Source organism: Lactuca sativa, chromosome 9 (assembly GCF_002870075.4).
Source record: "Lactuca sativa cultivar Salinas chromosome 9, Lsat_Salinas_v11, whole genome shotgun sequence".
Lineage (NCBI taxonomy): Eukaryota > Viridiplantae > Streptophyta > Magnoliopsida > Asterales > Asteraceae > Lactuca > Lactuca sativa.
In genome coordinates, this window is record NC_056631.2 from 139,583,088 (window position 1) to 139,608,591 (window position 25,504).

General features: G+C 36.6%; 1 protein-coding gene across 1 annotated transcript; it reads left to right on the forward strand.

Moving 5' to 3' along the window:
- Positions 1–12,197: 12,197 nt before the first annotated feature.
- On the forward strand, positions 12,198–12,653 carry LOC111909543 (uncharacterized). Its single transcript, XM_023905343.2, has one exon. The coding sequence runs from the start codon at positions 12,198–12,200 to the stop codon at positions 12,651–12,653; it is 456 nt and encodes a 151-aa protein (XP_023761111.2).
- Positions 12,654–25,504: the final 12,851 nt, after the last annotated feature.

Below are 25,504 nucleotides of genomic sequence, written 5' to 3' on the forward strand. Positions count from 1 at the left end.
TACAATTGATATTGTTTATATCCAGTACATTGTTTTAGACATTACAATTTCATAACATAGACTGTCTGATAGATAATCTAAGCAAAACAACATGACATTACTTGGTACTTATTCTTCGGCTTACCTGTTACCTGAGAATACAAGTTATTTTGAAAAACGTCAACATATGAAATGTTGGTGAATTCATACGTAATGTTGTGGTAAAATGATTTGGTGTAGTTTGTAAAACCCAGAAAATCCGAAATTTTCTGAAAATATCATTGTTTATAAAAAGTGTGAAGATCCGTGAATATATGCTTGTTGATTTTCAAAACATGTATAATTGTTGAACCTTTGTATAAATCACGCAAGTGAAAATGTTGAACTTCCCAGGAAAACCCGATGTTTTCCCAATACATAAAATACAATGACTTGTCTATTGTTATACCGATACGTCGAATGATTTTGATTACCTGGGTGGCGTTGGATTAATTAGGGTTTGTGAGTTGTTATAATCACGCATTAAAGAAAATGACTAGTTTATAACTACATATTACGAACGATCCTTAAAGGCGTCGGTCGTTACTACTTACTTAATCCACCCACCATGATTACTCTTGTTTATCGTCCTGAATCTGTTTACTATGATTTCTCATAAGCCCAACAACCGAGGAGATAGGAGAGTACGAAGTCCCTTTATTTCCATGAGTTATTCAAGGCTATCGGGAATGCGAAAGACACTTGGCCCAACTCGCATTTGACTTCTCGACCTCACTAGCAATACTATTGGGCTACTAGGGCCCAATAGCACATTAGAACTATTGAAAGTCCTTTTACATGGAATTGGGTCATAGAAGGCCCAATAACACGTAAGCATATTCCATTTGGGCCCAAAGATCATGTTAATGGGCTAGCAAGGCCCAACAAGCATGATTTGAAACTTCCAAGCCCAAAGTTTGTAAGTTAGTTCATCATAGTTATCGCGTGTTTATTGAAATGCTTTGGTTTTACGATTTTGTTTTGTTATTGATTCGAGACCGAATCAATTCGTTTTGTAATGATATTTGTTGTTGAGAGTGTATTTGTTTTCCGTTTCGTCGGTAGTAGTGGATCTTGTATTTTGTATTAACGAATTAATTTGTTTGAAAGTGGAATTTGACCCTTTTCACTACCCTTCTTTTATAAAAATAACACTTTTAGTCCTTTTTATATAAAAGAATTTCATTTTTAGTCCTTAAAACCCTTTTCTTGACACTTTTGTATTATTTATTTTATGAAAACACGACTTTAACCCAAAATTTACTTTGTTGACAGCTTCAGCCCCTCCAGAATAGTGATTCTAGGTTAGGGACCCATTTTTCACAACTTTTACAGTTTTGGCCCAAAATCTAAAAAGTTCACATTTTTGGTCCTTTTTGTTAGTGAAAAGCATTTTTGACCCTTATAAACATTTTGTTATGGTAATTACCTCCTGTTTTACAGGAAATTACATTTCCAGCCCCTCAACTTATCATTTTCGCATTTTTGAGGCTTATTGGGCCGAGAAGCCTATAAATAGCCCATTAGGCCAAAAATTTACATTTTAAGTCCCTTGAAATTTATAATGTTCAGAAAAATATTTATAGAAACTATTTTGACCCTTTTAACCTTCAAGAAACCGTGACTTATTGATTTGTACCCCAAGTTTATATTTTTGACAATTTAAGCCCAAAAATGGGTTTTATGTTAAAACATGTTCATCATGACCTTATAAGCTATTATTCTAGACTTGTTTAGTGTAAGATAGCTTAGATTATGTTTGTTTCCTTTCTCATGTCATAGATCTCAGGTTTACACCCTTTTTGGTAACATATTCATCACAAAACACATGAAATCACACACATACATGCATCAAATCACACATAGCATACATATACACATAGATCTACACATTTTCTTGTATTCTCCCCCATAAAACTCATAAAAACCAAAAAGAAAGGGGTATGAAACTCATCTTTGCTTGTTTTTTTCGATTTGAAGAAGAAAAGAAAAGAGTTTGTTGCTATTTTAGGCCCTAGCAAGTTTCTTGGATGGATCTCGAACTTAGAGGGTTCTAAGATGATGATTTTTGTGAAGAATCCTCCTTGCAAAGCCCTTGAATCTCGAAAGTATGGATAGGAGTGGAGAGAGTTTTCTTGAGAGGATTTTTTAGTAAAGTGTGGGTGTGTGTGTTTGGATTCGGCCGAGAGCAAGAAAGAGAGAGAAGAAGAGAGACTTTGATGAGATGGTTGCATGGGAATATGAGTTATAAGCATGGAAGTCCTATGGGTAAAAGTGAGGTGGCATCCAAGAGTCAACTCATCTTCTTGGGTTGGACTTGGGCTGAGAATGGAAAGGGAAGAAAAGAATATTTGGGCCTTGAATGCTTAAGTCTATTTTATGGTTAAGTTGAGTGATTTTTGGCCCAAATAAATATAAATATGATTTTTATGACCTATTATGGCTAAATTAGGTTAGTTATGGCCCAATAAGGTCCATTTAGGTATTTTATTTCATTCTAGGCCTAATATGGCCCAAAATTTTAAAATAAATGGAAGTGGGTCCAATTAGACCCCATTTAAGAGTTCTAAGCCAAGATAGTCAAGTTGGAAGCTTATTTTCCCATTGGGCCCAATAAGGAAATCCTAGTCGAGAATGGACTTAAACTGGGATTTTCTAGGGTTTCCAATTCTTTGTTGACTATTTGCAGTGCTTGTATGAAGTGTTTGATTGAAATTTTGTTGTTATTGAATAAGCATCCTACATGATTTCACATTGTTGGTTCACATTTGTTATCATTGTTAAATGTTTACAAGGCATCGAATTTACTGGTTGTGACATCATCCCCCCGTTAGATGGAATTTCGTCCCGAAATTCTTTTGAAAGCTAGATTTGAGAATGCTAGAATAGATGAGGGTACTTCTGCCTCATTTGATCTTCACGTTCCCACGTGAATTCGGGCCCACGCTTCGAGTTCCACCGTACCTTCACAATCGGAATGTGACTTTGCTTGGTACGCTTCACCTCCCTGTCCATGATTTCGACTGGTTCTTCGACGAACAGGAGATTCTCATTGATTTCAATTTCATCAATGGGAATGACGAGAGTTTCATCGGATAGGCGCTTCTCTATATTGGAAACATGGAACACGGGGTGTACGCTGCTGAGCTCAGCGGGTAGCTGCAGTCTGTACGCTACTGGACCAATTCGGGCAAGAATCTCGAAAGGTCCAATGTATTGTGGATTCAATTTTCCCCGTTTTCTAAAACGAATAACTCCTTTCCAAGGAGAAACTTTTAACAGTACTCGATCCCCGACCTGAAACTCTAAGGGCTTTCGCTGTTTATCGGCGTAGCTCTTTTGTCGGTCGCGTGATGCTTGTAGTCGAGCTCTGATTTGAACTATCTTTTCCATGGTTTCACGTATGATCTCCGATCCCGTTAACGTATTGTCTGATGCTAGTTCCCTCGCTAGCTGGGTGTCGCCTACCTTAGCCCAACACAACGGTGATCTACACTTACGTCCATATAGTGCCTCGAAAGGAGCAACTTTGATGCTCGAATGGTAACTGTTGTTGTATGCGAATTCAACTAAGGGTAAGTGGGTATCCCAGGACTTCCCAAAGTCTATCACACATGCACGAAGCATGTCTTCAAGCATCTGAATGGTTCGTTCGCTTTGACCATCCGTTTGTGGGTGATAAACAGTGCTCATGTCGAGATGGGTTCCCAGTGCTTTCTGAAGTGATTACCAAAAACATGAAGTGAACCTACTATCTCTGTCTGAGATGATAGACACTGGCACTCCGTGAAGTCTCACGATTTCTCGAATGTATATTCTTGTCAATCTCTCCATCTTGTAGGATTCTTTTATTGGCAGGAAATGAGCGAATTTCGTCAGTCTGTCAACTATTACCCATATAGTGTCCAATCCATCTGACGTCTTGGGCAGCTTGGTCACAAAATCCATAGTAATCCTTTCCCATTTCCACTCGGGAATTACTGGTTGTTGTAATAACCCCGAGGGCTTCTAGTATTCCACCTTTACTTTGGCGCAAGTAAGGCATTTGCTAACATAGGTGGCAATCTCTGCCTTCGTGTTAGGCCACCAATAATGTTGTTTAATATCCAAGTACATTTTGTCCGAACCCGGATGGATGGAGTATCGCGTCTTGTGAGCTTCATTCATGACTACCTCCCTAAATCCTCCAAGTTTAGGGACCCAAATATGGTTCTTGAAATAATATACTCCGCCCCCATTCATCTCAATATTCTTCTCCATTCCACGTAAAGCTTCGCTTGTTTTGTTCTCCGCCTTCATGGCATCTGATTGGGCTGCCCTGATCTGAGTGGTTAGGTGAGATTGGATGGTTATTGAGAGAGTTTTTTCACAACGATTGGAGTACTCTTTCCGGCTCAAGGCATCAGCTACCACATTAGCCTTGCCTGGGTGACACTTGATTTCACACTCATAATTGTTTAATAGTTCAACCCATCTTCGTTGCCTCATATTCAACTCTTTTTTATTCAAGATGTGTTGGAGACTCTTGTGGTCCGTGAAGATGGTGCACTTTGTACCATAAAGGTAGTGCCTCTAAATCTTTAGGGCGGAGACCAGTGCTCCCAATTCCAGATCGTGGGTTGTATAATTCACTTCGTATGTCTTTAGTTGTCGGGACGTGTAAGCTATCACATTTCCACGCTGCATGAGAACGCAACCTAAACCCTGATTTGACGTGTCACAGTAGACTACGAAATCTTCCGTTCCCTCTAGTAGTGATAGTACTGGGGCACTACAGAGTGCTTGCTTCAGAGTTCGGAATGCAGCTTCTTGTCTGTCTGTCCATTTGAATGGTACACTCTTTTGTGTAAGCGAGGTAAGTGGCTTGGCGATCTTAGAGAAGTTTTGAATGAACCTCCTGTAGTAACCTGCTAGACCTAAGAATTGGCGAATTTCTGTGGGTGTTGTCGGGACTGCCCATCCTTCGATGGCTTGCACCTTAGAAGGATCCACATGTATCCCTTCCCGACTAACAACATGACCCAAAAAGTTCATGCTACGGAGCCAGAACTCACACTTGGAGAGTTTTGCGTATAACTTCTCAGTTCGCAGGGTTTCCAGGATTTGTTGGAGATGTTGGCCATGCTCTTTTTCGCTTCGAGAATAAACTAGAATGTCGTCAATGAAAACAATAACAAAGTTGTCGAGGAATGGTCGGCAGATTTGATTCATTAGGTCCATGAATGTGGCAGGGGCATTCGTTAGACCGAAGGGCATTACAACAAATTCATAATGTTCGTAACAAGTTCGGAAAGCGGTTTGGGAATATCCTCTTCCCGGACCTTGAGTTGATGGTACCCGGATCGCAGATCTATCTTAGAGAAGTAACTAGCTCCTTGGAGCTGGTCAAATAGATCGTCGATTCGTGGGAGTGGATAGCGATTTTTGACAGTGAGCTTATTCAGTTCTCTGTAATCAATGCACATCCTAAAAGATCCGTCCTTCTTCTTGACAAAGAGGACTGGAGCTCCCCATGGCGAGAAGCTGGGTCGGATGAATCCCTTGTTCAGGAGTTCACTGAGTTGGCTGGACAATTCCTGCATCTTAGCAGGAGCTAATCGGTAAGGCGATTTAGCGATGGGAGTAGCTCCTGGAACAAGATCAATTTGAAATTCAACTTGTCTTTTTGGGGGTACTCCAGGAAGATCTTCAGGAAATATGTCTGGGAATTCACATGCCACAGGAATGTCTTCAACGTTAACCTCTTCCTTGGTTTTATCCACTATGTGCGCCAGGAACGTCAAATCGTTCTTTCGTAGATGCTTCTGCGCCTGGACGCACGAGATGAGACAAAGGTTCGTGTTGGGTTTGTCTCCGTAAATAACTAGGGTTTCATGATTTGGAAGGTGAAGGCGAACGGCCTTCTCGCGACACATAATTTCAGCATGGTTGGGGTTTAACCAGTCCATGCCAACAGTCACATCAAAACTCCTAATGGAAACAGGCATTAAGTTTATTTGAAAGACATGTTGATTTAGGGTTAGGGTACATCCGATATAGATCTCCCCAGTAGATTCTGTTTTCCCATTGGCCATTTCCACCGTAAATGTTTCATTGAGCTTCTGGGGTTGTTGTTTTAACAAATGCTTAAACTTATTGCTCACAAAACTTCGTTCTGCTCCGGTATCAAATAGGATGCATGCATAAGTATGGTTTAGGAGGAACGTACCGGTAACGACAGCGGGATCCTGAACCGCTTCTCCCTGACCCATGGTCAGCACCCTTCCTGTTCCTCCGTTTCCGGGATTGTTGTTGTTGGGGCAGTTTCGACGGAAATGCCCAGTCCTTCCACATCCATAGCAGGTGTGGCTAGGTCCTGCATTGTTGTCGCCATTGTTGGTGTTGTTGTTGTTTCGGTTATTGTTGTTGTTGTTGTTGTTTCCCTGTTGTTGGTTCTGAGGAGGGTAGGTTCTGCAATACTTTACCGTGTGACCCTTCCGATTGCAACTGGTGCACTGCATCTCTCTGCGTTCTCCATTATGATGGAGACCGCACTTGTTGCACTTAGGAAGATTACCGGAATAAGGCCTAGGAGCACTTGGAGCAGCTGAGGCTGGAGCATGTGGTGTGGGTGGAACTTGAGTGGTTGCAGCATTAACTGCCACTGTTTGTTGCTTCTTGGATGATTCGGAGCCTTGACATCCCTTCCTCTTGTTGTTCTTCCCCTTTTTGTTGTCGTTTTCCTTCTTACCTTCAGCCTCCACTGGCTTCTCGCCCTTCTTGTTGTTGTGGTCATACAGCTTCTTGGCCAATCTCTTGGCACTGTCGAAAGTTTCGGGATTTGCAGCTATCACGTTTCCTTGGATCGGGGAGGTTAGTCTCCAAATGAATCGTTCGATCTTCTTTCCTTCTGAGGTGATCATGCCAGGGCATAGCAGAGACAGTTCGCTAAACCTTGATATGTATGCATCTATATCAGCGTTCCGGACGGTGAGATTCCACAGCTCTTGTTCCATTTTCTGAATTTCGCCACGAGGGCAGTACTCGACCATCAACATTTCTTTCATCTCTGTCCATGGCATGGAATTGGCTACGGGGAGTGTCATGGCTTCCACGTATCCATTCCACCAAGTGAGCGCTTGTTCAACGAAAGTGCATGCGGAAAACTTCACCTTTATCTCCTCTGGGCAATCACATATCTCGAACACCGATTCCACCTTCTCGATCCATTATTTCAGGGTGATCATTCCTCCAGTGCCGTTAAAGGTCCGTGGTTTGGCGTTGGTGAAGTCTTTGTAGGAGCATGTCTTGGTAGGTCCTTGAATCATTCCATTGTTCAAACTTCTAGCCCCTTGTCCGTTGACTCCTCCATTGTTCCCTTGGTGAATTTGTGCCATCGCTGCGGTGACCGCAGCAGATACGGCTGCTTGGAATGTAGCTGAGTTGACTTCGGGTGGGGTTGGCCTAGGGTTTCTGCGGGTGGGTCGTTGAGGCATCTTTCTGTCATGGAATGGAAAGATGTTGAGTGTCTGTGATTTTTGTGAGGTTGTGATCCTATAAACTAGGTGTGTGGCACAAACTTAAGTAATTTCACAATTTAGCACACAAACATAGATATGTAACACATAGCAAATTAAAACATCACAGTAAACATATAAGATTTCTCATTACTATTATCCGCACTTTGATACATGAAAATTTTGCTTGAAAGAGCATACATAAGCGGTACAAGTTCGGCAGCATAACGGCTCTATGAGTAGTGTAATCACTTAAACATAGAGTCGGGATACATAGCATAGATCATAGTACTAGTAAGATAAGTCTATTCTTAACACTCTATGGAGCGCCCTATAACAGTAGCGAGATCATATGCCGAAATGCTGAGCCAACAACTGAGCCATCTCAGTCATTTCTCCAATGACCTCGTCCCTCTCATGCTCAGCTCGCACTGCACGTGCTTCCATGGCGAATAGTTGTTGCCGTAAGGCGGCAATCTCAGCTTCGGGGGAGCGATTATCCCTTGCAGGATTCACTGGTGGGGTGGGATGGTCTTGTTGCGCCTCGCTGTCAGATGATGTGGCGGAGTCCTCACCTAAGTCTTGTCCTTCTTCTATGTCATCCTCGGCCTCATCGAACTCGTAGTTAGTGTCTGTGTACTCGTCAGGCCCAACGTCGTGTGCTCCCCCTTGATCTTCTTCAGGCTCATCTTCAATCATCCCGTGAGCCACTAAGACCTTATGAAACTGAATGCCCTGTTGCTCCCCTTCCATAGCGACTGAGAGGAGGTATACGAATAAACTATCATTACTCCTATGACTCTACAATTATTGTATAGATTGAGCGGATGTTCTCTTCTTGGTGATAAAGGGGTATGCTTTTAAGTTCCCTAGCCATCACGATTTCCTTGGGACGTGTGATAGTTGTACCTTGGAGGAAATGTAGTTGATCAGGCTACATCCACTCCTTGATTACGACTATGAACAGTCCTGGCTTAACCGAGATGCTAGCATTATCTTGTTTGGTTCGGTGTTATGTTCTTTATCCTAATTCACACAAGCAAAAATGTTTTATCATTATGTTTTACTTGTTTTGTTCAGAGTTGTGTTAGTCCCTCTTTTTGGTTTATAGTTGCATATCAATGTGTGGTTAGATATCCTAGTTCACTATAAACAGAGCTCTGATACCAACCTGTCACACCCCTGAACCAGACGGCGGAAACGTCCGAGGGCTCTTGTGACTTAAATTGAATGTCATCACAATGAATATACATGAATCATAACATAATTAATCACCATGCATTGAAATATTACAACTGATATTGTTTACATCCAATACATTGTTTTAGACATTACAATTTCATAACATAGACTGTCTGATAGATAATCTAAGCAAAACACCATGACATTACTTGGTACTTAGTCTTCGGCTTACCTATTACCTGAGAATACAAGTTATTTTGAAAAACGTCAACATATGAAATGTTAGTGAGTTCATAAGTAATGTTGTGGTAAAATGATTTGGTGTAGTTTGTAAAACCCAGAAAATCCGATATTTTCTGAAAAGATCATTGTTTATAAAAAGTGTGAAGATCCGGAATATATGCTTGTTGATTTTCAAAACATGTATAATTGTTGAACCTTTGTATAAATCACGCAAGTGAAAATGTTGAACTTCCTAGGAAAAAACCAAATGTTTTCCCAATACATAAAATACAATGACTTGTCTATTGTTATACCGATACGTCGAATGATTTTGATTACCCGGGTGGCGTTGGATTAATTAGGGTTTGTGAGTTGTTATAATCACGCATTAAAGAAAATGATTAGTTTATAACTACAGATTACGAACGATCCTTAAAGGCGTCGGCCGTTACTATTCACTTAATCCACCCACCATGATTACTCTTGTTTATCGTCCTGAATCTGTTTACTTCGATTTCTCATATGCCCAACAATCGAGGAGATAGGAGAGTACGAAGTCCCTTTATTTCCATTAGTTATTCAAGGCTATCGGGAATGCGAAAGACACTTGGCCCAACTCGCATTTGACTTCTCGACCTCACTAGCAGTACTAATGGGCCACTAGGGCCCAATAGCACATTAGAGCTATTGAAAGTCCTTTTACATGGAATTGGGTCATAGAAGGCCCAATAACACGTAAGCATATTCCCTTTGGGCCCAAAGATCATGTTAATGGGCTAGCAAGGCCCAACAAGCATGATTTGAAACTTCCAAGCCCAAAGTTTGTAAGTTAGCTCATCATAGTTATCGCGTGTTTATTGAAATGCTTTGGTTTTACGATTTTGTTTTGTTATTGATTCGAGACCGAATCAATTCGTTTTGTAACGATATTTGTTGTTGAGAGTGTATTTGTTTTCCATTTCATCGGTAGTAGTGGATCTTGTATTTTGTATTAATGAATTAATTTGTTTAAAAGTGGAATTTGACCCTTTTCACTATCCTTCTTTTATAAAAATAACACTTTTAGTCCTTTTTATATAAAAGAATTTCATTTTTAGTCCTTAAAACCCTTTTCTTGACACTTTTGTATTATTTATTTGATGAAAACACAATTTTAACCCAAAATTTACTCTGTTGACAGCTTCAGCCCCTTCAGAGTAGTGATTCTCGGTTAGGGACCCATTTTTCACAACTTTTACAGTTTTGGCCCAAAATCTAAAAAGTTTACATTTTTGGTCCTTTTTGTTAGTGAAAAGCATTTTTGACCCTTATAAACATTTTGTTATGGTAATCACCCCCTGTTTTACAGGAAGTTACATTTCCAGCCCCTCAACTTATCATTTTCGCATTTTTGAGGCTTATTGGGCCGAGAAGCCCATAAATAGCCCATTAGGCCAAAAATTTACATTTTAAGTCCCTTGAAATTTCTAATGTTCAGAAAAATATTTATAGAACCTATTTTGACCCTTTTAACCTTCAAGAAACCGTGACTTATTGATTTGTACCCCAAGTTTATATTTTTGACAATTTAAGCCCAAAAATGGGTTTTATGTTAAAACATGTTCATCATGACCTTATAAGCTATTATTCTAGACTTGTTTAGTGTAAGATAGCTTAGATTATGTTTGTTTCCTTACTCATGTCATAGATCTCAGGTTTACACCCTTTTTGGTAACATATTCATCACAAAACACATGAAATCACACACATACATGTATCAAATCACACATAGCATACATATACACATAGATCTACACATTTTCTTGTATTCTCCCCCATAAAACTCATAAAAACCAAAAAGAAAGGGGTATGAAACTCATCTTTGCTTGTTGTTTTCGATTTGAAGAAGAAAAGAGAAGAGTTTGTTGCTATTTTAGGCCCTAGCAAGTTTCTTGGATGGATCTCGAACTTAGAGGGTTCTAAGATGATGATTTTTGTGAAGAATCCTCCTTGAAAAGCCCTTGAATCTCGAAAGTATGGAGAGGAGTGGAGAGAGTTTTCTTGAGAGGATTTTTGAGTAAAGTGTGGGTGTGTCTGTGTTTGCATTCGGCCGAGAGCAAGAAAGAGAGAGAGGAAGAGAGACATTGATGAGATGGTTGCATGGGAATATGAGTTATAAGCATGGAAGTCCTATGGGTAAAAGTGAGATGGCATCCAAGAGTCAACTCCTCTTCTTGGGTTGGACTTGGGCCGAGAATGGAGAGGGAAGAAAAGAATATTTGGGCCTTGAATGCTTAAGTCTATTTTATGGTTAAGTTAAGTGATTTTTGGCCCAAATAAATATAAATATGATTTTTATGACCTATTAGGGCTAAATTAGGTTAGTTATGGCCCAATAAGGTCCATTTTGGTATTTTATTTCATTCTAGGCCTAATATGGCCCAAAATTTTAAAATAAATGGAAGTGGGTCCAATTAGACCCCATTTAAGAGTTCTAAGCCCAAGATAGTCAAGTTGGAAGCTTATTGGCCCATTGGGCCCAATAAGGAAATCCTAGTCGAGAATGGACTTAAACTGGGATTTTCTAGGGTTTCCAATTCTTTGTTGACTATTTGCAGTGGTTGTATGAAGTGTTTGATTGAAATTCTGTTGTTATTGAATAAGCATCCTACATGCTTTCACATTGTTGGTTCACATTTGTTATCATTGTTAAATGTTTACAAGGCATCGAATTTCCTGGTTGTGACAATTTCCATACAGTTTTGGAAGCCGTGCTAAAACTGAGTGCCGACATCATCAAACCAGACGCAAACTATAATGATGATGTTCCCGAATATATATTAAATAACCCTCGGTATTATCCAATGTTCAAGGTATTATCCAATGTTTATTTTCTTGGTAGTCAAACTTTAACAAATAATTTATTTATGATATATCTTTGAATTTGAAGGATTGCATTGGTGCTATAGATGGGACACACTTCAGGGCATCGGTTCCACAAAAAGATGAAGTGAAGTACATTGGTTGAAAGGGATATGCAACACAAAATATAATGGTTGTTTGTGATTTTAACATGTGTTTTACATTTGTTTGGGCCGGTTGGGAGGGGACTGCACACGATACAAGAATTTTCAATAAAGCCTTACATAGACCTGATCTTAATTTTCCCTATCCAACGGGTGGTTAGCATTTTTTTTTTGGAACACAAGTTTTATGTTTTTACTACTTGTTTGAAACGAATAATAAATGTTAGTTTTATTTACAGATAAATATTAAGTTGTTGATGCTGGATATCCAAATATGAGAGGGTATCTTGCTCCATACAAAGGCACAAATATTCGTTATCATTTACCAGATTTTCAACGTGGACATACGACTGCTATTCGTGAAACTCGTGGACCGAAAGAGAAATTTAACTATCTCCATTCATCATTGCAAAATATCATTGAACGAAATTTTGGAGTGTGGAAAGCTAGGTGGGCGTTATTAAGAGACATGCATGTTAATTACAAGTACAAGAACCAAGTGAAAATTATGATAGCATCGATGGCGATCCATAACTACATTAGAAAGGTTGGTAGGTTTGATGAAGCGTTTAATAGGGCACAACAAGAATCCTACAATCCCGTACGAGGTGATACCGGTAGTGATGTTTACGAAGAAGGTTCAAGTACACGTCGCACGAGCGAGGATGATTTATATATGGCAGCGATACGGGATATTATTGCACAAGATATAATCACATTACGTAGATGAATGTAATATTATCTATGATATTTTTTATGAATTATTTACAATTTGTATGAACGTAATTTTAATATTGTCATGGTCTAATCCAAAAAATTAGAAATATTTTAATTTGTATGAACGTAATTTATATTTTACATTTGTATGAACGTAATTCTAATATTGTCATGGTCTAATACAAAAAGTCCTCTTATGAATTATTTACAATTTATATGAATGTAGTAATTTTAATATTGTCATGGTATAATCTATAAAATTAGAAATATTTTAAAAGAAATTTATATTGTATATTTTTTAATAAAATGTTTATAAAATTATAATATGTGTTTAAAAAAAATTTAAGTATAAAATAATATATGTAAAGTAGTAAATCAATGTAAATATGGAAACATGTCATTTTTTGTCATTTTACATGTAAAAGTTAAACCAAACACTTTAACTTTTGACTTTTCTCTTCAAAAGCTAATCCAAACACATTTTAAAAAATAACTTTTTCAAAAAGTCATTTTCCAAAAAGTCCTTTTACAAAAAGGACTTTTGCCACACAAAAGCTAAGCCAAACACCCACTAGGTTTGAAATTAAAAGAGTAACTGGAAAGCTTATGTGTTTTACGGTTTACGTGTTTGGGAAATCTATATAAAATTTCTTTTAATTTTTATGTTTTTACTTTTTTTTTTAATTTAACCATTCAAACACATAAACACTTACAAAAATATATATGTACCTAGTGAGTATCGATTTTAAAGGTTAAATTACAAAAACAAAAATCGTGGATGACTTTTTCGTTAGTAGGTTAAAGTTTAAAGATTTTTCTAGAGATTTTTTTATTATATATACTAAATTTATTTGAAAAAAACTTATATTTATTTATTATAAACTCAAAATAAAGATATTTTTTTTATTAAAAACACAATAATGATTATTTATATATCATTTTTGGAACTTTTTATTATTTTATGTAATAAAAATCATTGCTGTAATCATAAAGATGTCATTTATATCATATATAATTTAAGAGGATTTTGTTGATTTGTTGCAAAAAGTATATTTCTAAGCCAAATGTTATTTCATTGTTGATTTTTTAGGTCGTGTGTGCAAAACGTTTACTATATAACTACAACTTACTCGTCAATATTGTCACAAATGTAGCATTTTAGCCACCAAGGTTGCCCTTATATTTACATAAAAGCCCTAAGGTGACCGGCTATTTGTTTACAACCTGATAAAAAAGCCCAAAATGACAAACCTGTCACACCCCCAAACCAAGGATGGCGGAAACGTCCGAGGGTAGAGGACTTCATGTATAGTATCACAACAACGAGTATAATAGTGCTCAAAGTAAATACAACCATCATAAATATATTTGAAAAGGTTACATCATAGTATATGTTTACATGTTCAAAATCAATTACATTATGATGACAAAATGAACTGTTTGACGATTTTACGTCCCATCCTCAAAATGCTGTTGATTTCTTGTATCACTGATTTCCCGAGAATACAAGTAGTTTTGAAAAAGTGTCAACAATTAAGTTGGTGAGTTCATAAGATTTTTATTTGAGAAAGAAATCGTTTTTCCTTTGTAAAAGAGAATGAGTGTGATTCCAGAAAATCGAATATTTTTATTTATGAGATGTGAAATGAAAGTTTCTATGTTAGGAAATAATGTACTCTAGAAGATCCATAGATTCCTTCTATAATCACCCAATGTATATAAGTTATATAAAATTTAAGTTAAATAAACTGTCGAATATAATGGGTCTGCCCTAGGCCCACAACCAAACAAGGAACAGGAAATAGGGAGGGCCCACCAATGCTAAGTCGATTTGTGACTGAACTCTTATATAACTCCAACTTATACACTCATCAATTATACCCGAAACCTACAACTCTAGTTAAGATGTAGTCTTAGCTATCCTAAGACTAGAGCTGTATCCATGTTTTCTGTACTTATGAAGACATGCACAAGTTTAGGTTGTCATAAATATGATTTAGTGATAGAACACCATGTAAATCTTATGTTTTGTGAATACCGTAAGTGAGTTATTATAACCATGCTATGACCCAGTCGGCCTTGTATACGACGATCTTCAGGCGTCGGACGTTAATGACATTTGTCACCCGTAGACCTCGAGGTCCTACTACAGCTAACAACAAGGTGTGGGGTGTCAATCCCAATATAGATCTATACACAACTATCACGCTCTCCCTTTAAGAGACTTTGGTTACAATTACAGGACTTTTGATGCGCTACTTTAAAAGTAATGTGAAGCGAATGTCTCACAAAGTTATTCATTAACAGATTTACGTGAGGTGAACCGAAAACTCTTTTGTGTAGAAATGAAACCTTTTGTAGGAAGTTTGCTCGTATAACATAAACTATCTTTGTCATAGTTTATCAAATTGTTTCTAATGTAAATGAACATAAACTATACCTATTATAGTTTATCAAAACGTTTGTAATGTATAGTTTTCTTGTAAAAGTAGTGTTTGTCATGTAAATGAATCATAAACTATACATATTATAGTTTATCACATAGCGGTAGTGGTCGTCAACATAAACTATACTTACAATAGTTTATCAAAATGTTTGTATGCAATGGATATAAAATTTGTTTATTATAATTAATTACCATACTTGTGGAGGTAAGAATTCATTTGTTGTAACAACAGCAAAATTTAGGTCAAAATTTAAAACTTTTATAAAACCATAATTGGGATATACCAAGTGGTAGATATCGTTACGAGGTTTCTGAAAATATAAAGAACACTAAAATCCGAGTTATAACGAAGAAGTTATGATCAATCGAAGATCAGCGACGAAACCGGTAAAACACTGTTAGACGTAAAATGCAAAATTCCAATAAAATACTTTTTAGCCTTAAGTATCTAAATGAAAGTCGTAGATATCATTAAACAGTGAGCATACATAAAAAGAAAGCCCAAATCTGACTTCGTATGAGTAAGTTATGATTTTCGAAGTTTCAGTATAGCGGTAGACAGCTAAAAAACTCGAAATAGAGATCGAGCGATTTTTAGCCAACACAACCTAAACAAGAATCGAAGGTCTTATCAATACTAATGCAACGGTAAAAAGACAGATGAAAACGGACTTCAGATGAAGAAGTTATGGATTTTTAAATGGACTTTTCCAGGCCCGACCTGTTAAAAATAATATAATAAAAATAAATTCAAAATTTGCCGACAGAGTCTAAACAAGAGTTGTAGAGCCTTTTCACACCTACGCGTGCATATAAAGAACGTCGAAATCGGAGCTCGTACACGAAAGTTACGAATTTTACAAGTTCGGGACACAAAACCCGAGGCTGACACAGCCTCACGGCGTGAGGGAACCATGCTCACGACGTGAGCTCGTGACTGATGGGTTCCAGTGTGTCAGCCACATCAACTCGTCAAAGAGGATCATGCTACCTAAGCCTCACGACGTGAGCAACCCAAACTCATGACGTGAGACCCCAAATCAGCCCTTATAAATAGAAGCTTAAGGGTGCCGGGATTGGTGCTCATTTCTTTCCTTCTAAGTGTCGTTACTCTGCATGATTACCTCGATAAGCCTTCCCGAAGCCCCGTTTTTTCATACTCGAGTCCCGAAGGCAATTCTATACTCCCGAGATCCCCGAGAATCCCGAGATTTCAACTCTCTCTAGTCGAAGTTCTGCTCGATAATTCTCTCGACTACTTCAAAACAACCACTTCAACCAAGCGAGTTCATACCCTTACGCCTTTTCCAAACTTTTTATATGTTTTATAGGGGGGGGGGGGGAATACAAGTACACACCCGGTTAATCCCGAGTGAAAACATGAATCTTTTGATAAGCTTTTCTTACTATTGCTACAACCATTTTATGAAACTAATAACATGCAAAACACCTCATGACACTACTTTACCCTATCTGAATGCTATATAGGTTATAAATAGAAATCCGTTTTATTTATATGTTTACAAATTACGTTATATCTATGCTAGCTATTTCAACTACAACAATTTGTGTATCCAAGTAAATACAACTTAATTAATGCCATTATCAACACCGTCAAAAGGATAATATTTTCATACCAAAATCATATAGATTATATCGGTTATAATTTACAAATCAAATACACTTTTATATCGCACAAAGTTATAAATAAAAATCGTTATTTTTATTTACTAAAAGGGATGTATCAACGATTTTAATGATCTTATTGTTAGCATACAATTTGTGAGACAGTGGCTTTGTTTAGTATTAAATGAGAGTCCTTCCCTAAACCAGAGTCTCACGTTTAGAGAGTGTGAGTTTGTGTATAGATCTATACGGGACAGACAATCCCATGCCCTGACTGTTAGCTACAGTTGGAACGAAAGTTCTAGGGTTACAAATGTCATTTACTGGAAGAATATCCGTCATATTAGTATGGTTATAGGAACTCGCCACGTGGAAACAATAACTCATACACGAACTAATGTACTACTCTATCATACTGGGGGATAATAACTATATGATCACTTAGTATTTACATCAGGGTCATATATGGTTTTCATTTGATAAACAGTGGGATGTATGATTTCAGCTTCGTTTTCTGTTCCTTGTTTGGTTGTGGATTTAGGGTAGAATCACTCAAACGACTGTTGGTTCTAGTCTTAGTCATATATAACTTGTAGGGACTAAGTAATCATGATAGGGTATTATCAACATAGTCTAAACACAACGAATCACAACTATTTTATTAGGGAAAATATGGGATTTTCTGGATCTAATACGTTTACTTTAAACACAACGAATCACAACTATTTTATTAGGGAAAATATGGGATTTTCTGGATCTAATACGTTTACTTTAAACACAACGAATCACAACTATTTTATTAGGGAAAATATGAGATTTTCTGGATCTAATACGTTTACTTTAAACACAACGAATCACAACTATTTTATTAGGGAAAATATGGGATTTTCTGGATCTAATACGTTTACTTTAAACACAACGAATCACAAATATTTTATTAGGGAAAATATGGGATTTTCTGGATCTAATACGTTTACTTTAAACACAAAGAATCACAACTATTTTATTAGTAAAATATGGGATTTTCTGGACCTAATACGTTCATTTTACAACTCAACGAATCATAACACTTTTCATTAGAAAATATCGGATTTTCTGGGAACATATACAAGTATTTTCATATTGATGTGATCACTTAGTGCATATGTTTGGGTTATATAAAATGAAGACTCGATAGATGGTGGAATATGTGGGTTCCGCCTCATTTCTTGTTCCTTGTTTGGTTGTGAGCTTGGGGCAGATCCACTCATTCGACTGTTAGTTCGATCTTTGATTTTATATAACTTATATACACTAAGTAATCATGGTAGGAACTAGATTTGGTTACTTTTCATATACAAATTCGAAGTATCATTTATCACTCTTTAAGCGTAAGAATCAAATATATTTACCATCAAGGCTAAGGGTTACACTTCAAACTATTAATAAAATATAGGATTTTTTGTAATATCATATGAACATTTTCAAAGGAACACTAAACTTTCTTTCTAAATCAAATGCTTATGAACTCACCAACTTAAATGTTGATACACTTTCCAAATCACTTGTATTCTCAGGAAACTTATAAGCAGGTACTCGTGCAAGTATCAAGAAGTTGGAGCATAGTAGCTTCAAGTCTTTGTTTTGGTTATCTACTTTAGAAATCACATTATCTACTTTATGTATTCAATGTAAACACTTTATTATCAATACAATGGTTGTTTTTGCTTTGATTACTATTTTACAATTGTTATGATACTGTTCATGATGTCCTCCGCCCCCAAATGTTTCCGCTGTTCTGGTTTGGGGGTGTGACATTTGTTTTCTGATGTATGTCTATTTACCAAGACAAAATGACATATAGTATAACACATATATGCACATAATGATACATACCTTGCTCAACAAGTTACAAGGTGTAAATGAAATTGTTAACCATTTTCTAATTTTTAACCTCTTCGTTCCTGTTTGTGACAACTGCCAATTTCCGGTCAAGTCAAAGTCAACTAAAATCAACAAGTCAAACCGGTCGACTCAATTAACCCTTGTGTACTAGGGCTTACGTTAGGTAATTACTATACAACTCGCTATTCTAATGAGAAATCATCAATTAAAAGTTCGTATATCTAGAATTCCTTAACCTAAAACTCTGGTAAGTAATGAACCAAACCGATGAAACAATGTTGCATACTCATCGGGAGTGTGTAAGATCCTTAAACATGGCTTAACGGGGTTTACGAACCTTGCGTTGCGAAGCCAAACACTCAAAAAGGTCGCAAAAGAAGCCTCTCCCAATCTCTTTCACTCTATCTCTCTCTCTATTTAAAATCTCTCTCAAATCTCTCCCAAATCTCTTCAAGTATGTGAAATCTCTCCCAAATCTCTCTAAGTATGAGAAATCTCTCCAAGTATGTGAAATCTCTCCCAAATCTCTCTAAGTATGATAAATCTCTCCAAGTATCTGAAATCTCTCCCAAATCTCTCTCAAAAGTTCCTTGAACTTTTTATAGTCTTTTCGGGCCATCCCGATCCTTAACCGGGTCAAAAACCGCTTAAAACGGGGTAAAAACGGGTAAAATAGCCTTAAGGACCCGAAACCTACTATTTAGGGGCAACCCTCTTAGGGCCGAAGGTTCCTTATTGGGACCGAACTGCTGAGCCGAAGCCCCAAGAACCGAACCCGAAACTCCAGGAACCGAACCCTCTCTCTCGGACCCGAACCTCGCATGCGAACCCGAACCCTACTTTCGGTCCATTTCGCTTCCGACCAGTTTCGCCCCATTTTGCTTCCTGGCCCATTTGGCCTTCGGGTCCAGCACCAGGAGGGACCGAACCCTCGCACCTTCGCTCCTTCATGCGAGAAGCCTCGCAGCTTCGCCTCAACTTCCCGGTTTTCGACTACGACTTCATTTACAACCCGTTTTCCATCATTTTAACGTGGGATTTTCACCCAAAACTTTATTCTAATATATGAAGCCCCAAAATACATAATTAATCACGTTTTAGTGTCAACCTTATCCAAGAATTAGTGGGTGAAGTACAAAGGGTGGAGTGTTGACTTTTCTTTGATTTATGACACAAGCAACCACCCATACCCACTCCATGACCAACCCACTGATATATGCATAATTAGCCATATGATTAGTATAGATTTCTATTAATGTTTAGCTAATTATTTGCATAATATGGACAAAAGGTACTTAATAAGGTCTAAATTATATTTTTAGTCTAGAAGACATGCTTGGAAGCAAAAAGGAAGAAGGAGAAGCAATTAGAAGCTGGAGAATGAAGAAAGAAGAGAAATCCTAGAGATACTCGGCGAGTCCATGAAGCTACTCGGCGAGTTCCGAAGAATGTTCACGAAGTCATGTCCAGAATCCTTACTGATGGGTTTTGGCCAAAAGAACATCCTATGTGCTCATACAAACCCTAATGCTTGGATCTAGGTTTCTCTATTGAACATGCAATTCATCCAAGACTATAAACCCTAGATCTAGCATATGATAATCAATATAACATATAAATTAGGGTTTAGATCATACCTTGATTGTTATGTAGCAATAACCATCTCAAATCCTTCTTGTATTGACTTTAGAAAGCTTAGAGTCACAAATGTCACTCCTCTAATGGTTCACAAACACCAAGAGCAAGAGGATGAAGAGGAGAAGAGAAGGAGGCTGCCCAAAACGTGTGGAAACCCTAGAAGAAGTCTTGTCCACGTTTTTGGGCATAAGGGTTCTTAAATAGTGAGACTATTAGGTTATCTAACAAGGAAACCCTAATTTGGATGCTTAAGCCCTAAGCAACCCATGGGCTCCCTCCTTAAAGGCCTTTGGACGATTTCTAATGGGTTTCCCCATAGAATTCATCCACCCCTTTAATATGGAGTCCATTAGCTCAATATTCAACTATCATACAATTGACAGTTCTAGTCCCTTAAGTTTAATTAATGTCTTTTAGTCACAAACTTAATTCTTATTAATTCTTGACTAATATTAATTAAACAATATGATTTCTCCTTTAATATATTATTCTCATAATATATTAATAAATCATATTTAATCCTTTCTCTCCATAATGCATCCTATCAAGTTGCTTTGGGGAAGACAACCCAAAAGGACCATGCACCATCGGGTCAAGTACATACCAAAATAGTTATGGATTTAGACACTAATCCAACACTTACCGCACACGGATTTAACGAAGGTACTCGACGAGTTGGGGAGCTACTCGCCGAGTTGCCCCTGTTTTGAGATAAGTATAAATAAAGGATCTTATTCCGAATTGAGGGACTTTCTGGATTTTAGAGAGGATAACCTGTAATTGAAGAAACCTTTGGAGACCTGAAGAACCCTAATCTTTGATTTTTTGAAGACTCAAGGCGAATTGGGTTAAATTTTCCGCTTAATCTTAGAAGTGAATCATGTTTAGATTAACTAAATTCGTTTTTGAGCTTGTTCTTACTGCAATCATGAGCTGAATTTTCGTAGTTTCTGTTTAGGAAAGACCAAGTTACTCCTATGGTTTGATTTATACTTTTATTGATTGATTATTGGTGATTTTATTAAATTAAGTTTGTTAAAGAACCTTATGCATTAACCATAACTATTATCTGTTAATTGGAAGACAATTAGGCTGCATGAACATCTCTTAATTGTTAACCTCATATGATTTATGTGAACACTTCATTATATGCCTAGGATTAGTGAATATGAAACTAGGATTAACTAGAGAATGGGTAAATTAATGTGTGAGCTTGTTTGAGAAACCAACAAACAAGAGGTTAGTTGAATTACCAATTTGATTAACCAATTACAAATCTTATTTAATCCAAATAATTGAACTAGGGAGTTAATTAGTTTAAACAATTGGCCACTGCTTGAATTGATTAATTTTCTAAGGGTTAGTAATAGTGAATGCGAACCTAACCACTGTAGTTGGTAACCAATGTCAATTAATTTATCACTTTATCATAACATTAACCATAGGAGTGAACTGGTTGGACCTAAACAGAAACCCTTTATTAAATTTGGCGAATTTTTACTTGTTTTTAGTTGTTTAGTTAATTACTTGTTAGGTGGTGTGTTTAAGTTTCTAGTCTTGTAAAACTAGAGAAAAACCCTTTACTTTTATTACTTGTTTAGTTAAAATTAGTCATTAGTTTAATTTCCGTTCCCTGAGTTCGACACCCTACTTATCCAACTATACCACTACAAGACAGGTTCACTGCCTTTGTGTGCTAAATTTATATTTTTAAAGTAGGAATAAAACCAGTGCATTTTACACACATCAATATGGAGTCCATTAGCTCAATATTCAACTATCATACAATTGACAGTTCTAGTCCCTTAAGTTTAATTAATGTCTTTTAGTCACAAACTTAATTCTTATTAATTCTTGACTAATATTAATTAAACAATATGATTTCTCCTTTAATATATTATTCTCATAATATATTAATAAATCATATTTAATCCTTTCTCTCCATAATGCATCCTATCAAGTTGCTTTGGGGAAGACAACCCAAAAGGACCATGCACCATCGGGTCAAGTACATACCAAAATAGTTATGGATTTAGACACTAATCCAACACTTACCGCACACGGATTTAACGAAGGTACTCGACGAGTTGGGGAGCTACTCGCCGAGTTGCCCCTGTTTTGAGATAAGTATAAATAAAGGATCTTATTCCGAATTGAGGGACTTTCTGGATTTTAGAGAGGATAACCTGTAATTGAAGAAACCTTTGGAGACCTGAAGAACCCTAATCTTTGATTTTTTGAAGACTCAAGGCGAATTGGGTTAAATTTTCCGCTTAATCTTAGAAGTGAATCATGTTTAGATTAACTAAATTCGTTTTTGAGCTTGTTCTTACTGCAATCATGAGCTGAATTTTCGTAGTTTCTGTTTAGGAAAGACCAAGTTACTCCTATGGTTTGATTTATACTTTTATTGATTGATTATTGGTGATTTTATTAAATTAAGTTTGTTAAAGAACCTTATGCATTAACCATAACTATTATCTGTTAATTGGAAGACAATTAGGCTGCATGAACATCTCTTAATTGTTAACCTCATATGATTTATGTGAACACTTCATTATATGCCTAGGATTAGTGAATATGAAACTAGGATTAACTAGAGAATGGGTAAATTAATGTGTGAGCTTGTTTGAGAAACCAACAAACAAGAGGTTAGTTGAATTACCAATTTGATTAACCAATTACAAATCTTATTTAATCCAAATAATTGAACTAGGGAGTTAATTAGTTTAAACAATTGGCCACTGCTTGAATTGATTAATTTTCTAAGGGTTAGTAATAGTGAATGCGAACCTAACCACTGTAGTTGGTAACCAATGTCAATTAATTTATCACTTTATCATAACATTAACCATAGGAGTGAACTGGTTGGACCTAAACAGAAACCCTTTATTAAATTTGGCGAATTTTTACTTGTTTTTAGTTGTTTAGTTAATTACTTGTTAGGTGGTGTGTTTAAGTTTCTAGTCTTGTAAAACTAGAGAAAAACCCTTTACTTTTATTACTTGTTTAGTTAAAATTAGTCATTAGTTTAATTTCCGTTCCCTGAGTTCGACACCCTACTTATCCAACTATACCACTACAAGACAGGTTCACTGCCTTTGTGTGCTAAATTTATATTTTTAAAGTAGGAATAAAACCAGTGCATTTTACACACATCAATATGGAGTCCATTAGCTCAATATTCAACTATCATACAATTGACAGTTCTAGTCCCTTAAGTTTAATTAATGTCTTTTAGTCACAAACTTAATTCTTATTAATTCTTGACTAATATTAATTAAACAATATGATTTCTCCTTTAATATATTATTCTCATAATATATTAATAAATCATATTTAATCCTTTCTCTCCATAATGCATCCTATCAAGTTGCTTTGGGGAAGGCAACCCAAAAGAACCATGCACCATCGGGTCAAGTACATACCAAAATAGTTATGGATTTAGACACTAATCCTACAGTCTCCCACTTGGATAAGTCTAATAACTATTATGCGTATGACTTCAGATCCTAATCTGCAATCGTAGCTTTCCAAAGCCGTTGTCAACTCTGATCTTTTCAGATATGCATGTCCTTAAGATAAGGGATCATATATTCCTCCATTCTAGATATCGTATAGACTGAGACATGGATCTAAATCATTCTCTCTGTCTATGTGCTATTTCCCAAATTCAGATTTATGACGACTGACAACAGACTACAATTTGAACACATCAAATTAGTCTCGGCTTGGCCAAGCGCTTAGATGTCATCACTAAATCATCGAGGGGCCCATAGATATCGCTTTTATCCTACTTTGGATAAAAGGAACGGATAAACTTTGACTCAATGCTCGCTTGCACTCACTCACCAAATCACACACAACAATATGTTTTATAACACCAAGTTACTGGTGCGTTTACATACTATCAATGTGTAACCGACTCGCAAGATACAACTCACACATCTCGGTTTCAAGAATATAAGATATTATCGTCTCACCAATCACTCGTGATACAAATCCATGAAGTGATCCAAGTGAGCGTGGGTTTAATCCAATGCTTAAATCATATTCATAAGCACTCATGAACGTTGCAACAAACATTTGCTTATGTCTAATTCTCTTTAGACAATCCACACACCAATTCATGACAGTCTTCATTCATATCTACTTCCAACATATGAACGACTGTGGCCCGTTTGAATAATTTGACTGTTCTCAACCAATTAAATTATTTAGGAAGTGAAAACATGCAAAGTTGAACATAAGAATAATACTAATCCCATATGGCCTCAAGGATACATAGTGTGTTCTCTATTCTAGTTGGTCTTTGTCTTATCCAAGACATCACAACTTTCCATTTTCAAATGTGTGAGAATAGGAAAGCCTTTTTCCAAATTCTACATTTGATGAATGTTATAAACCTTCCTAAGACTTGTCACTTAATGTCACAATCTTAACTCTAAGACTTATTTTGGAATGAAGCATGATTGATTGACTTCTTGATTTAACCATTTCTTCAATTCTTGATTCCTCTTCTTATACATACACCTATACTAAGATTTATTTAGAGGATCAATTGAGATATGGCTCTTAATCATTAAGTCATATCATAAAGCATAAAAGGTACTCTCCCTTCTTCTTAGAATAGAGAAACTTTTATCTTTCTGCCTACTTGATTCTTCTTATTAGTTCTGCTATTGATTTAAACCTTTTTCAATCAATTCAGAATTACACTTAATCTTATAAGCATAATCATATTTACTAATCCTTTAGTAAATCATGACGGATATCTTTGTTACCCTTGTGGTGGACTTGATCAACACACAACTTTGTGTACTCGATCTCCTAGTCCTTCACTTAACACTTTGTCAACGAATTAGTCTAATTTCCAAATATGAAATTTCTCATTCATCGTGCAACCAAGTTGCATGATTCCAAGTTTCTGTCCAATTGAAACTTGGGCGATGAGAAACTCTCCCTATTTGGTAAATTCTTGACATTTCCACTATTAACATAATTAAGAATCTTATCCATTCGTTGTAGAAATATGCAAACATCAATTTTCATAATGATTTCATTGCAAGGAAATAAATAAATAAATAAATAAGTCATATCAAAAATTTATTTTATTCATAAAAGCAGCGGAAAACATTTGTCCTTACAATGCAAAATCAACTGAAAAACTATGTAGCCAAAAAGAAAAATTCCTAACAACTCTATCATAACTTCCTAAGCTCAAAATCTAATCTTCAAATCCATGCGATCGAGATCCATTTCTTTGTGAT

Coding starts and splice junctions, on each gene's coding strand:
- LOC111909543 (XM_023905343.2), top strand. CDS start 12,198: ATGAGAGGGTATCTTGCTCCATACAAAGGCACAAATATTCGTTATCAT.